This window comes from Emydura macquarii, unplaced genomic scaffold (assembly GCF_026122565.2).
Source record: "Emydura macquarii macquarii isolate MOO-44397 ecotype Brisbane River unplaced genomic scaffold, CSIRO-AGI_Emac_v2 contig_2297, whole genome shotgun sequence".
NCBI lineage: Eukaryota > Metazoa > Chordata > Testudines > Chelidae > Emydura > Emydura macquarii.
Genome location: NW_027132434.1, coordinates 2,379,908 through 2,394,661, shown reverse-complemented (window position 1 = coordinate 2,394,661; position 14,754 = coordinate 2,379,908). Strand labels below are relative to the sequence as shown.

General features: G+C 40.2%; 1 protein-coding gene across 1 annotated transcript in view; it reads left to right on the top strand.

Annotated features, from left to right (window-relative positions):
- The first annotated feature begins 1,693 nt into the window (after positions 1 to 1,693).
- Positions 1,694 to 14,754, top strand: part of LOC137161436 (hormonally up-regulated neu tumor-associated kinase homolog A-like) — a 37,404-nt gene continuing 24,343 nt past the window's right edge. Inside the window, exons 1-3 of the mRNA XM_067560692.1 lie at positions 1,694 to 1,859; positions 2,922 to 3,214; positions 9,123 to 9,178. Of these exons, the coding sequence (XP_067416793.1) occupies positions 1,704 to 1,859; positions 2,922 to 3,214; positions 9,123 to 9,178 (505 nt within the window). The 5' untranslated portion in view covers positions 1,694 to 1,703. The remainder of the gene's footprint in view (positions 1,860 to 2,921; positions 3,215 to 9,122; positions 9,179 to 14,754) is intronic.

Sequence of the window (14,754 nt, the reverse complement as noted above, 5' to 3'; positions counted from 1 at the left end):
AGTTTTTCTACTTCAAGATTTCTCAAGGTGTCAGGTTGGGCCTTTCCCCAACAATAGCAATAATTAGCATAGCCAACTATCATGTTTTAAGGTTGGTTATGTTTTTAAGAGGTTTTTGCCTTTCTTCTTAAAAGTGCCAGGAATATGTGCTTTCCGCTTCTTGCTGTGGTTCCTCTCTCTGGTTTTTTTTTAATACATTACCTCTTCTGTCTTGATTTTCAATGAGAAAGCCAATACGAGAGGAATGGATAGAAGGGAAGGAGGTACAGCCTGTACTAAGCACTAATCAAGAAGCATTTCCCCGTTCTATAAATCCCGTTCTCTAGTTTCTCTAGAAGATTGCAGTTTTCTCTGGCTCTGAATCTCAGTGGGAACAGAAATAAAGCCTTAGTCAGTATATCAAATTGCTTCCCTGCATAGCAAGAAACAATCTTCAGAAAACACTTTATGAAATACTTTATGAAAATCCAGAGTTTGCTCAGCTCAGCTTATCTTTTGGTTAATGATGCGGACGAGTGGGAGTCAGGGGAAGAGAACAGTAATCGGACATTTCAGCTGAATGACAAGCAGAGGAGTTCATCAAAAATTCAAGGTTGGCCTACTGTGAGGGTTTCTGAACTACTTTTTTGAAGGTCATTTCAACTAGGTGTCTTTTGGTCATGGCTGACCTAGGCTCTGATCCTGCAAACAGTTATGACATGCTTAACTTTGTGCACATGTTGCCCAATTAAAGTCAATGGGACTTTTCACGTGCATAAAGTTAAATATGTACATGACTGTTTGCAGGCCCTAGTTTTTCATAATAGTTTTTCATCTCCTCCCTTTCATCCAGTTTGGGGACTATTGCCCTTCTGAAGTACATGATTCACACCACACAAACAAAATAGTCTTTACATTCATTTATAAAAAGACAATGTTTTTTTTCTAAATAATTATAAAAAATCATCTCTGTAAAAAAATCAACTCCTTTGATAAATTAATGGGGGATATTTTGCAGAAATTAGTTTTCTAATAATGTGACAGGAAATGCAAAATGTCTCCTGAAACTAAAAATCCACATGCAAGCTAAGATTCTGTGATTTAAAGGTGATAATGCAAGTGGTATATTTAGACATTTACTACCAGCTTCTGTTTAATTAAACTCTATGTGCAAGCTACCGTGATGTTTTTACAATGAGCAGTTGTGCTCTTGTCTTTTAAAAACAGGCAAAGAGGGTTGCAGTCCAATTTAGTTGATTGGTGTTCCCTGCCAGTGAACTGACCGTTTCTCATTCTACATGAAAGGGAATGGTTTATTCCATGCTAATGCTGGGATTATGTGTCATCAGCACTAGCAGCACTGGGGCATTAATTGACATCATGTATCAGGTTAGGTTAATAATCTGCCTCTTGGTTCTGCTTGAGCAGATCTGCATGCCTGGGGAGTAGAGATCAGGTATGAAAAGGAAGTCTCAGAGAGAAAGGATTAGATACTGGATGGTCAATGGGATGGTACTCTCTTCCCGAGATATACAGATTTAATGCTGATCCTTGTTATTAATCACTGGCTACACCTGGAAATTAGCACTGTTTAGAGAGAGGTGTCAGTATATCTGACCATCCCGAGGATGCCTACAGCAATCAAAGCAACTTTGGAGGGCATAACAACAGATACCAGCAACCTGGACAGCACATTACCAGAATGGGAGAAAACCAGCAGGGGTATGCAGATACCTTCTTGTTTTAGCAAGATGCACCAAGAGCCTGGGAAGAATTTCCCTCACACCAAACAAGTTGGAACTTACCTGGTGGGCAAAATGATCAACAAGGGCTCCTTTGCCAAGGTGATGGAGGGACTACACATCCCTACAGGGGAGAAGGTAAACTCATAATGGAGTAAGATTAACTAATAATTGCCACTAATCTCACTGCATCGTATGTGGGAGGAATTCAGATTATTGTTTTTAATCCCACGAATGACAGTCACTCAATGAACTACCAACCTAAGTCTTAAAACTGAACCTGTATGGCATCAGAAATAGAGTTTGCTGTTCATTTAAAAGCCAGTCACACGTGTGAATGTAAATTTGTATCATTGTTTTCATGTAGATTTAACTGGACACTGAGCTAACTCTGACAGCAAAGCCATCATCTGTTGAAAGAGGAAAAGGACAGAGGCATAATAACAACTTCAAATCTATTTTCTCCAGTAATCCTCCCTGAGTTAGCTAGTATCCTGTAACTGATCTTTAAAGCTATGGAGAAATGTTTATTGAAAAACTACCCACTGCAACAGCAATCTATTAGATGACAGGATGTAGTTACTATATATTTTCCCCAGTTACAATGTAAAATATATGCCACAAGTCTCCTTTGTGGAAATGTATGACACTGTTAAATTTGTATTGTCCGTCAACTTTATTTTTAAAATTGCTCTAAACAACACATTCCGTTTCTTTATTTATGACACTGGTTTCATTCTGTTTGAATAATCTTCTGAGGGCCTGATCAAAGCCCACTAATGCCAAAGGGAATCTTTCCATTGCCTTCAGTGGGTTTTGAATCAGGCCCTAAGGGAGCATGTGAGAGAAAGAACACATTGGCCACCTTCCAGTATACAGTTCATTTAAAGGAATATATTTATTTTTTGTCTTTAGGTGTGCTTTACATGTGCACGTTACTCACTGCAAGCAGTGGGATATACAGAGACGCACATATAGATATGATGTGCATAGCAGATGACAAATTTTGACCCCTAAGGGAGACAGGAAGCTTATGCTTCACTCTGGAAACACATCCTCTCTGCACCATCAAATTGTCAAGCTCAATATAAATAATCAGAAGTTCACTAAAGTAAATTTATCCCCAGGCATTTTGAAAATAGATCTATGTTGCTAATGTTGAAATGGGTCTTGCCAATTTGCATCTATTCTACAATTTAGGTAGCCATAAAAGTCATGGACAAGAAAAAAGCCAAGCAAGATTCCTATGTTTTAAAAAACATGAAGCGGGAGCCCCGGATACACCAGATGATTAAGCACCCTAATGTTGTTCAACTATATGAGACACTGGAGACTGAAAACTCCTTTTACATGGTGATGGAACTGTGCCTAGGTGGAGACCTTCTGGACAGAATCGGTGACAAAAAGAAACTGGAAGAAAGGGAAGTAAGGGAATATACCAGGCAGATCATGTCTGCAGTTGAACATCTGCATTGCCATGGGATTGTCCACAGGTAGGGTTCTTTCATCCCCTTTCAAATAAAAATGACAAATTCAAAAATTCCAGAATGGATAGCATTTTCTCTTTATGGAAATTATGTAGTTCACGTGTCCAAATGACATGTCAACTCCAGAGAAGATCAACATTTTTCAAATTTTCATCTAAATATTTTCACACATCTCCCTACCCCCATTCTTCAAGCAGTTCTAATAAAGTGTAGCGTTATGATGAGTGGAGAATTCCAGAGCCAGGCAGAGGATGAATTGTTGTGCTGTACCTTACAGAACACAAGGGCAAGGACCATTATAAATGAAAGTGGATGTTATTTTGGTTATTGTGGAATTAATTTGGGTCGAAGTGTTATCACACCAAGTAAAAATAATTTGATATAATTGTTCATTTAAATATTGGTTTAGTTGTGATAAGATCCATTGTGACTTAATCTGACCTGAGTAAGGGGCAGCAGGTAATTGTGCTGCCCACAGGGCAGACCAGGGAACAAATGGTGACTCAACGTCAGTTAATTTTCTTGTTCCCCACTTGTTCCAGGGAGCAAGCAGTGGGCTACTGCTATAGACTAGTGACAGATTGTTTACCTTTCCATGCTGATTTGGTAAAGATCACTGGTGAGTTGTGGATTCAAAGTCAAGGCTCTACCCATGCGCCATCCAACTTCATGGCTGGGTAGCCACTCAATAGAGGCTGCTATTCTCCCCCATGCTGTGAATCACAGGGTGAGTAAATGGCACAATGGACTTAGAAGGTGCATTATGCCCCCTTGCTCCCCTGCACAGAGATCTTTCACATTTTTTTGTTTTTGTAAATGATTTGTAACTTATATCTTTAAATGACAATAAACCCTCCCACACACATATAAAGCTGTAGGCACCCTCGCAATTAATCAAATTTACAGTCGCTTAACAATAACAACCGAGCATCATTAAATATTCATCTACAGGTAGCACATTAACTCTCTGACAAGGGCTTTGCACGGTGTGTTCAACTTGCTGGTAATCCAGCAGTAAATAGCTCCCTGTATCTGTTGCTTTGTATTAATCTTTTTACTCAAAAAATAAAGAATTAACTGAACAAAATGAACTGCCTTTCTGGGTTCCTAGATAATCTATTTTAGGGTTTTTCTTTAATGCCCACCAGCATAGTGTTAGATGGGTTTCATTTAGAGTATTGATTGAGATGTCAAATAGCTCAGTTTATTATTAATCAAATATGTTAATTAATTAAAGATAGAGCAACAGAGTACAGAAAGACAATACATACCAATTTGGAGAGCAACTTTGCAGCTCAAATCTGTTCCACAGAATAAGAGCCCACTTCACGGTATACTTATACAGGGGTAGTTTATGACAAAGCAGAAAATTCTCCAATTAGTACAAACTTTTCATCTTTCCCTTATCTGATTTTCATATCTATTTTTCAGGATATTAGACCTTTATGACCCATTGGTCTAAACTTTTATCTAGTCCAAGAACACCATTACCAATTATTTCTAAAGTCTCATCTAGATTTTAATTATTTTGAAGGTCACCAAGACTTTGTACCAGTTATCCCAATTATCTTAGCACACTCTTCATGTTCTACATCATTTCTGAACTGTTCTGCATGGGCAGACAGAGATTACACGGAGTTTACCGTAAACTTGGCATGCGTGAAAAACATGCTGGTAGTTTGGTTCACAGTTTGCATAAGGACTTTGGAATACAAAACCTTCTAAATGTATGTGTGATATTAACTAACAATCCCAACAGCAGTATTTAAGTTCTTGCCATGACAACATCCCTGGTGAATTTCCTGCATCTTCTGCCCTCCTCTGGTAGAGAAGGCTTTGCTTGACATACAACTGTATGTAGTGGGAAAGAGTGCCATTTGTTTTCTCCCCTTGCTTCCCTGCTTCCCCATTAATGTCATCTGCTGGGAAAGCTTTGTCAGAGAGAGTTTATGCAGCACTCCCTGAAAGTAGTCATATGCTGACTAGACTCAGCTCCTCTGGAGGTTCATTCCACAGACAAACCTCTGGACTGAAAACAATTTACCCCTGCCTCTCCCATGGTTTTTCACAGGCTTTATGAGCTGCATTGTCCCAGAAGAACACAGTTGCCTTGCTGGGTCAGAGGTACAGAGGCAGTCACTGATGCAGCTGGCTCCTGACCTACTTAGCTTTGAAATTCAGGACTAAGGCTTTGAACTAGTAACACAAGCTGATTGGAAACTAGTGGAAGGATTGGATCACAGGGCTGATGAGTTTGCAGTAGCCTCTCCTATTGAAGTGCTGGACTGCTGCATTTTGCATGGTGCTTTTGAATTGCTTCTGCATTCAGCTTCACTAATGCATTGAAATTTTATGGCAATCTGGAGATTAGAGCTGACTGGAAATTTTCCAGCAAAACTATGGAGCAGCTAGTGAAATTGACATTCTTATCAGTTTCATGACTGATATTCAGTGAAAGACAACAATGTCAATTTCACATTTCCTTTCAGGAACACCATATTTCAGTTCTTCAGATCACTGGTTCACCAGAAAATTTTAGTAAACTTACTTTCGTTTTAAAGTGGAATGAGAGCAATATCATAAATACCCAAATCCCTGAGTTTCAGCCAGCTCTCCTGAAGATGACAAATGCTTAGATCACTGTGGACAGATCCTCATCTGAAAAGAATGGGCAAAGTTTCCTAGCAAATTAGGCATAGAAAAAGGAACTTTTCATCACTGATATTGCCGTTTTCAAGCCCAAGTACTGAACTGATCAGGACTCCAGGGCTTTGCATGCCTGAAATCAAAGGAGGAGGTTGGGAGGAGATATCTTTGATGGAAGTGGTGGAGAGTGTCCTGGTTTGTTCTTCAAAATTTCCTTCTTCATATCAATAACCAACTCAAGTTTGAGCCTGCTGCTCTTCATCTAGTGCTGACCTCTTCCAAGCAACCCTTGTGATGGTGCTGGCTGCTTTTGTGGAGAAGAGGCTATACTGCTGAATGTCAGTGTACTGTTGGCAGCGGAGTCAGAGGTGTCTCTCTAACTCTCTGTCTTCTGTACATATTGAAGAGAGGTGGTAGAGACAGAGCAGATCCTTCTGGAACTCTGCAGGTGAGTTTTCAGTGAGAAGGAACACCCTTTGGGTCCTATTAGAGAGGAATGGCTAAAGCCATCAAAGTCCTGCACAGTGTACTCCAGCTACAAAGGGCTCACCAGTACATTGTGGTCAATTGTGTCATTAGCTGCAGAAATAGTGTTAGTGTTGGAGATGAAACCTTTATCTATTGCTACGAGGTCATCTTTCAGTGCTGCTACAGTCATCTCCCTGCTATAGCCTGGTTTTAAGCTTGACTGACTGCAAAGTAGCCAGGACATTGGCAGATGTCACTTGTTAGAGTTTGGTTATCAGTGATTTTGCTGAAGAATGGCACATGGATGCTCTTGATTTAATCAGTAATATACCTAGGAATAAGATTTTCTATTGTGTTTGTGGAATATTTAACTAAATACTGGTCAATTTCTTGACTACTTCTAGTACAAAGGAAATACTGGTCATCAGGAATCCTTTTTTGATTGTTATTTTGGTTTCCCTCTTCTCTAAGATTCCTATTGTGCATCTGAATCTAATAACACTGGCTCAACAACTGTTTATGCCCAAATAAACTAAGATTACATCAGCTTCCTGCAGTACACTTTTCCTGCTTTAGTCATTTTCTAGTCTCCAAACAAGCTTGTATTTTGCCAAGGTGCCACCATTCACCAAATTAAAGTGTTCGAACATTAAATGAGTCACCTATTCATTTGTCACACTGCCTTTTACTGTACCAAAAAAATTTAAAAAGTCTCTGGTAATATATAAAGCAGGTACGATACCTGCTCTCTCCCCCATATAAAAGGTTCAGATACCTGCATTGCTGCTGGAGCAGAAACATCATACCTTTCCCTTTAGAAGTTCTCTCGAAAGCCTCCATAGGAATGAGAAAAAGTTAATGATGTTGCTAAAATTTACACCATTTCCTGGTAAGGTTCCCTTCTAAGAAGAAATTGCCGCATCTCTGGTGTGAAAGAACTTCTGACCCCATGGAAACTTTAATAGTATCCATTATCAGCTTGGTCAGGAGAGAAAACTGACTTTTTATGAACTGCTTGAACACTCAGCTTGATCTACAGAATAGCAGTTCAGCCAATCCAAAGTAACATTGATAATTGTAGTGTAGAAAAAATCATAATGACTCTGAGTGTTAAATTCCAAGAGCAATATCCAATTTGCAGAGGTCACCAATATAACACATATTAAAACTACATAATGTTACTGTGCATTAGGCCACAAACATCTTAAGCTTATGTCAAAACTTTTGGGCACTGATTTATTTGCATTTTTAGAAATAATGTATAATTTAAATTGTTTTAGTAAAATTACTGACATTTTTAAATGAAAGCCACCAACATCCTGTGCCCTTTATGGGCTCGAGATTCTACTGTGCAGTTGTATTGTGTTTGCAACCTCCTTCCTGAGACCTGTAAACAACGAGTAGATTTATGTACACATATATACACCCACACAAAACATTGGGTTAACCTCAAGATATTTGTGTTACTAACCTGTGCAACTGCTATAGTACTATACAATTTGCCCGCCCCTCCCCATTTTTTCCTCCTAGTCTTTATTACCATCCCTCATTAGGTCTTGTCTCAATTTACACTTCAGCCTCTGCAAGGGAGGGCTATAGGACGGAACAAGTTCTTAGCTGCCTCCAATAAGTGCTGCTTGCAACTGATGGGAGGAGTTTCAAAGGAGCTGCTTGTTCTCCATCCCATTTCTAGGGTAGGTTTTCTGCCACTCCCAACCCTGATGTAGTTTAGGGCGGACCTAGTACTGCTCTAAACGACACCAGCTTGCAATGATGTCCAAGGATCTGTTATGCTAGCAGGAACCACAGAACGTAAGAGGCACTGGACATGCTCCCAACATCAAAGTTACACCAGCTGAGGATTCCCCTGTGCTATGGAAAAACCTCAGCTGCCTTTTTGGAGCAGCTTCCTAGCCACTTGGCACTACCAAAGGAAAAGCCAGGTTCTAGTGCTTAGTCTTTTGTCAGGGTATCCAATGTACCCATGACAAGCACATGTTCAGCTGAGCCAATGTATAGTATCACACCTATAATTTTGACCTTGTCATCACTGTTTGCTATAAGGAGTTGACTTTGGCTGATCCTGTCTGCACAAACATTATTGCAAGGCTAGCTCCATCTACAGTGGCACTATTATTTTCCCTGACTGTTCTCCTTCACACGCAAGGCAGATGTCACTTCTCAATTTACCTCCTGTCTTTTATACTTCCTGAACACAATTAAATGACTCACATAAAAAGCAATTGCAATATAATCATCTCTTTAATATGACAGAAAATATGCTCAATTCTCCATAAACTTGAACTGCAAATCTGAACACTGTATACTCAAAGACAGTGGGAAAATACTTTTGCAAAGATATAAAAAGACAAAAATACTTGCCTTTGTCTTGAAACTGAAGGGATACAACAGAAAAATCAATAGATATATTTTTAGACATTTTCCTTGAAGTTTTGAAGCACTGAATTACTATGCAGCTACTTAGTAAATAGTGTACCACTATAATACACAAAGTAATAATTAAATAATATATACTTACCCCAAAAATCTTAATGGAATGGATGGTTCTAAAATAAGTATTCATTAAAAATACTCGGTAAGACATTCAGTAAATTCATGAAAGTTTCCACTCCACTAACTGAAAATTTCAAGATCCTGTTATAATTTTACATTCTGAGCTGTGTGGAACTATCATTATTTTAATGAAACTTTTGTTTAAAAAAAATTTGCTAAGAATTGGAATGTAAATTTTAAGTTTCAATATCATCTTAAAGTTTGCTTTCTGTCTTGATTTTCTTAGGGACCTGAAAATCGAGAATTTTCTTCTGGATGAAAACAACAACATCAAAATCGTTGGTAGGTGCATATCATCCATAAAATAACATAGAAGTTTGATTCTTGTTCCTGGACTTGATAGTTCATGTAGCTTTCTATGATTATCATTCATTATAGTACAATTTTTGTGGGTGAGTTGATGATTATTTAACGAATATATTGGATGTAAATAGAATGATCTTTACTCAACTTTGGCTTTACACTGTATTTGTGCATTTATTCCATTTATTTTTTAAATATACAGAGAAGAGTATTTTGTGTAGGATTCCATTTTCTTTTGTTGTGTGTTGTAGGGGTAAGAAACAATTTAAGAATTATAGATCTCTTGTGTGGAAAAGTAATACTAGCAAAGGTGAATTATAGACACAAGCAAATAAACTTTAGCCTAAACAGATACAAATCCATTGGTTTCTGTAGACTAATGCCTTCAATCGGACTCCTTTTATTAAACATTTTTAAAAGAAAACTGTTTCTGTCACTAATGGAAGCTTTGCTAGAGTGCTGAAAGATGAGGCAAACTACTATTAAATTGAGGGAATTTGCACCAAGCAGTTAACACAGCTCAGAAAGGAATTTATTTTATTCTACAGAAACCTCACAGAATTCTGCAGACAAACTTGCCTTTGGAGACACCGTGTGCGAAGCACAAGTTCCCTAAACTTTTGAAATCTTAGCTCCTATTAGGAAAAGGAAATCAAACAGGCACACCTTTTCCACCCTCAGCAAGTTCTTTACACCCCTCTTTCCCACCAACACATTTGGGGAAATGCTTACATACCTCTTCATAATACAATACTTCCTTTCCTTTCTTACATGCTTTGATAAGCAGTGCAGTAGATAACAATGCTGACATTTAATGTGTCATCATTTGACCTGAGTCAGCACCCATTGAAATGACAGAGTTCATACTCAGAGCTATTGTTTCAGGCTCCTTAAGGACTCAGATAGACATTGCCTCATCAATTACACTTGGGCCACATTTTCAAGGTTTTCTTTGCAAACATAACAGCTAGAGATTTACTTTTTTTTTCTTTTTTTTAAAGGAAAAGTTAAAACTTTGGACAATAACTGAGAGGCCCCTCTTGGCAAGTCCTTCACATTCTGCAATTGTCAGGATCCGGGTGAAGGTAGGCAGGAGTGTGGGATTCCACAAGTCAGGTGTCAGAGCCAGTATCAGGGTCAATGAGTCAAGCCAGACTCAGAATCAGGAGTTAAGTCAAGAGTCAAAGCTAGAGACTGAGTCAGGAATCAGGCTGAGGGTCCATATCAGGTATCAGGAGCCTTGTTAGAGTACCAGGGGGCAATCGGGAGTCAGAATCCAAGTCAGAGCCAAGATCAATACCAGAGAAGCAGGGTGGTCATGGCAGCTAGCTAGGATCTGCGTTGTTAGCTGGACACCTCCTGGTATGCTCTCATGGGCTTACCTAAGGACAAGAGCCACTCAAGAATCACTAAGACCACTATCAGTCAGATCATTCGAGGCAGAACTTTCCATGGCATTGAACCTCTGAGGATAGTGGGTCACCAAAAATGGCCAGGCTACAGCTGCTGCTAGGTGGAATTATGGGGATGCTGGTTTCCTAGTAGACCTGCAAGCTGAAATTCAAGTCCTACCACTCTTTACACCAATGGGGTACAACACTGCCTTAACTAATAACTTCTTAAGGGCCTGACATAACAGGGTTCTGAGTGTTTTTAACTCCCATTGACTTCAGCATTTTACAGAACCACACCAAAGGGATTACCTACTCAAGTTAGGCTTGGTGTACACTTAAATGTTAGGTCAACATAGCTACGTCAGTCAGGAGTGTGAAAAACCACACGCCTAACTGAAATAGCTATGCCAACCTAATCCTCAGTGTAGATGCCGCTATGTCAATGGAAGAATGTTTCCATCAACTTAGCTACCATCGTTCAGGGAGGTGGTGTTTCTACACCAATAAAAGAAACCCTTCCATTGGTGTAGGTTGTGTCTATGCAACAGTATTATGCCAACATAGCTATGCTGGTATAGTCTCCATAGCGTAGAGATACCCTTATACTAGCATAGCTTGAATTGACTTTTACTGCAATAAAATTAAACTGATCCAAAAGGTTATGTGGACTCTTTATTTCATTTTTAAGCATGGCTTATTTAGGTTTAGTTAAACCTGTTCCTAATTGTGAAGAATGTGGACGATATCTGTATTAACTTTATGGCTGTTAGATATATATCATTGTAGATTTGGTGATTATTGTGTTGCCAACTAAAAGGTATCTAACAGTTAAATCAAACTTAGGTGTGCATGCTTGGTTACTAGATCATGTATATGCTTGTGAATGTTCCCTATACCCACACCAAGTGTCCACATATGCTGTGCTGGACAAGGATATAACACTGTGTTCACATATTTACACACATCCAAGTTGTTGCAGCATTACACTACATTAGCACTACCATTTCATGGGCAGTATCACACAGTTCTGTTGGTCATAAGAAGACACTCTAGGAACCTCTTCGCTGTTTGTTGTTGGTACTGGCTTCACACATTTGCCAATGGTGGTTCCTGCTCACCATTCCAAACTGGGTGGAAGAGAAGGATCAATGGGAGGATGAAGTGGTTCTAATCCTGATCCTTACTGCAGGACAAATATTGCTGTGGAGTAGGTGATCGGCAAGATTCAGGATGGACTTTGTGCAGAACTTTGACATAACAAAGATGGCTGACTTGAGGTCAATGACAATCCATTTGGCTCCCATAGAACAGATATGCTGAATGCTAGTATTGCTACAATATGCCAATGAATGAATCATCCCTTCTTATTCAGGAGAACCAGCACAGGGTGGTGGCATCACACTTTTTTGGAAATAATGGGATGACCTCTGCTCAGAATGTCCAGATGAGAAAAAAACAGACCTTCATGGAGTTGTGTGAGAAGCTTGCGCCAAATCTCCAGTGCCAGAACACGCAATACAGGGAAGCCATGCCAGGTGGCTATTGCCCTGTGGAAGCTGGCAACGCCAGACAGCTAATGGTCAATCGCAAACTGCTTTGGAGGTTGGAAAGTCCACTCCTGGGGTGGTGGTTCTGTAGGTTTGCAAGGCAGATAACACTGTTATCTACTCATGAGTGGTTGCCATAAGCAAAGTTCTGAAAATAATACCTGGATTTCAAAGGATTGGGTTTCCAAACTGTACAGGGGCCATCATTGACACCCACATTCCGATACTTTGCCCACCAAAAGGGGTGAGTATGTGAACCAAAAACTATTCACTCATTCTGCAAGGCTTAGTAGCCCACAGAGACAGATTTATGAATACCAACTTGTGAAACATCGGAACCAGGGAGCTCAGGTGATTTGGATTGTATTTGAAGTGGGAAGATGGGACTTTATTCCCCAGAAGTCATAGGGTTCTCCATGCCGTGTATGTCCCAACTATTATTTTTTGGGGAACCATGCATACCCGCTCCCAACTTGGCTCATGAAACCATAGCCCAACATGAAGAATGATTCCATTGAAAAAGGGAATTCAATGACAAAGTCAGGAGCTCCAAGATGGTTGTGAGATGCACATTTGGTAGGCTGAAATCTTGGTGCTGCCTATACACTTGCCTGGAGGCCAAGGTGGCCAACACTGTTCACATAATCGTCAGCTGCTGCACACTCTGTAATGTTTGTGAAGATAAAAGTGCTTCCATCCCAAGTGGGCACAGGACAAGTCTTGTTTATGAACTCTGTACAGGCAGTTGGATTACCACCTACGTGCACACTAGTCCTGGTTCCTGGTGGGTAAGGGAATCAGGGATGCCAGATGTGCATATGTCTTGGCACAGCAGGGAAACAGAGGATGACCTCTGTCTGTGCCATGGAATAAGTTCACACCCTGTGCAGATGTTGGGAAAAACATGAGGGACCATTGGTACATATTGGTGGGGCTTCAGAACTTTGTGGGGGTTTTCTTCTCCTGTAGTTTATGGCCATTAGACATTTATTCCTGTGACTATTCACCCATTATAAACAATTATAATAGGGTGCCTCCACTCGGTTATCATTTCAGGATTGGGTTTGTGCCATGGAGGGTGGCAGCCCCTTTGTAATGCAGTCATTTTGGAATGCTGTTGTCTTAAATATTCATGCTTGTTTACAAAACTGTTATCCAGAGTACTCAATCTTTCTTAACAACCTTCTCAACATTTGGTTTGTTGGGCGGGAGGGCACACTCATTCTTTTTTTAGTCCCTCTTTAGCAGCAGTGCTAACTGCACTTAACAGCTGTCATGAAGCACTAATCCCAAAGTTAAAATGGATCAAGATAGGGAGGACCATTGGCACATACTGGGTTTGGTCAACTATGAAGGGGAACCAAGCAGATTTGCACAGCTGTTGAACCTCAAAACCCAGCTGGAGTTTGTGCTACACCAGAAATTTGTTGAAATATGCTTACAGGTCTAGGAGGCAATTCAACTGGAAACTGATTATATTCTTAGCTAGCATATAGTTTCCATGCGAAAGGAGATGTGAACCATGGAAATTGCCCAAGCACCCCCACCTGACCTCACCCCCAGCATCATCAGAAAATCCTTCCCTTGTCTACCTAGCAATGGTGAAATGGACAGGGAAGGAGATACCACACAACTTTATTTCCTGCCCCACCATTTCAGATCAGCACCACAAGCCCCTCGCCTTTCCACAGCAAAGGGACACCACACTGTGTTTATCCAACCACAAGACCCTACCCCACACTTCCTTCTCCCACCTGTTTCTCTTGGCTTGTGCACCATGGCTCGGTGTGGAGAGAGAGAGGCCAGAAACCAGGGACAGGAATGGTAAAAATGTTGTAATCTTCCCAGGGAGAAAGGACTGCTGTGACTCACTTTTCCTCAGACACCTGAAGTGTTTCCTTCCCCTTCCTGGACCTAACCTCCCTCCCCCTCCATCTCAGCCCACCCCCTTTCTGAGTGACTCCCGTTTGTAAAGGGATAGTAAGATTGGGAAAGTGGGAAAAGAAGCACTGACACTGTGTAATCTTCCAAGGGGAAAAGACAATGATTACTAACTGTAGACAAAAAACTGTAAATTCTTTACAACTATCCCATCCCCAACCAGCACCTTTCCACTTGCCCCCTCCCTTCCTCCACTCTGTGTGGCCCTGGGACCATTGCTGCCTGATTGTTGTCTGAGAGATGCACATGCACAGGGGCACAATGATTGGGGATAGAAGTCTAAGGTACAGCTCACCCTGGAACCATAACACTAACCAATTTTAGCTTAAGTGAAATAGGCCACTCAACCTGAACTAAGATTGCCCACAGCCTTTGGCAGCTGTTTAACTAGATTGGTTTACAGTCTTATCCTAACTTATACCAGTGCAACTTTCTTAAGTGCACAAGCTCTAAGTGCAGAATGTTTATTCTACTTACACATTTAGAGCACAGTCAACAATCAGTGCAGTATGTATTCTAAGAACACAGCTACAATATTGATTATAAATGCTAAAAAAGAAATAAAGGAAAATGGGAATAGTACCTAGTCACCTCGTTCATAGCATTGCTTGTTTCAGTGTATTATTGCTGTATCTTTTCCCCTGTCTTTAGCTAAATATTAAAGATACATAAG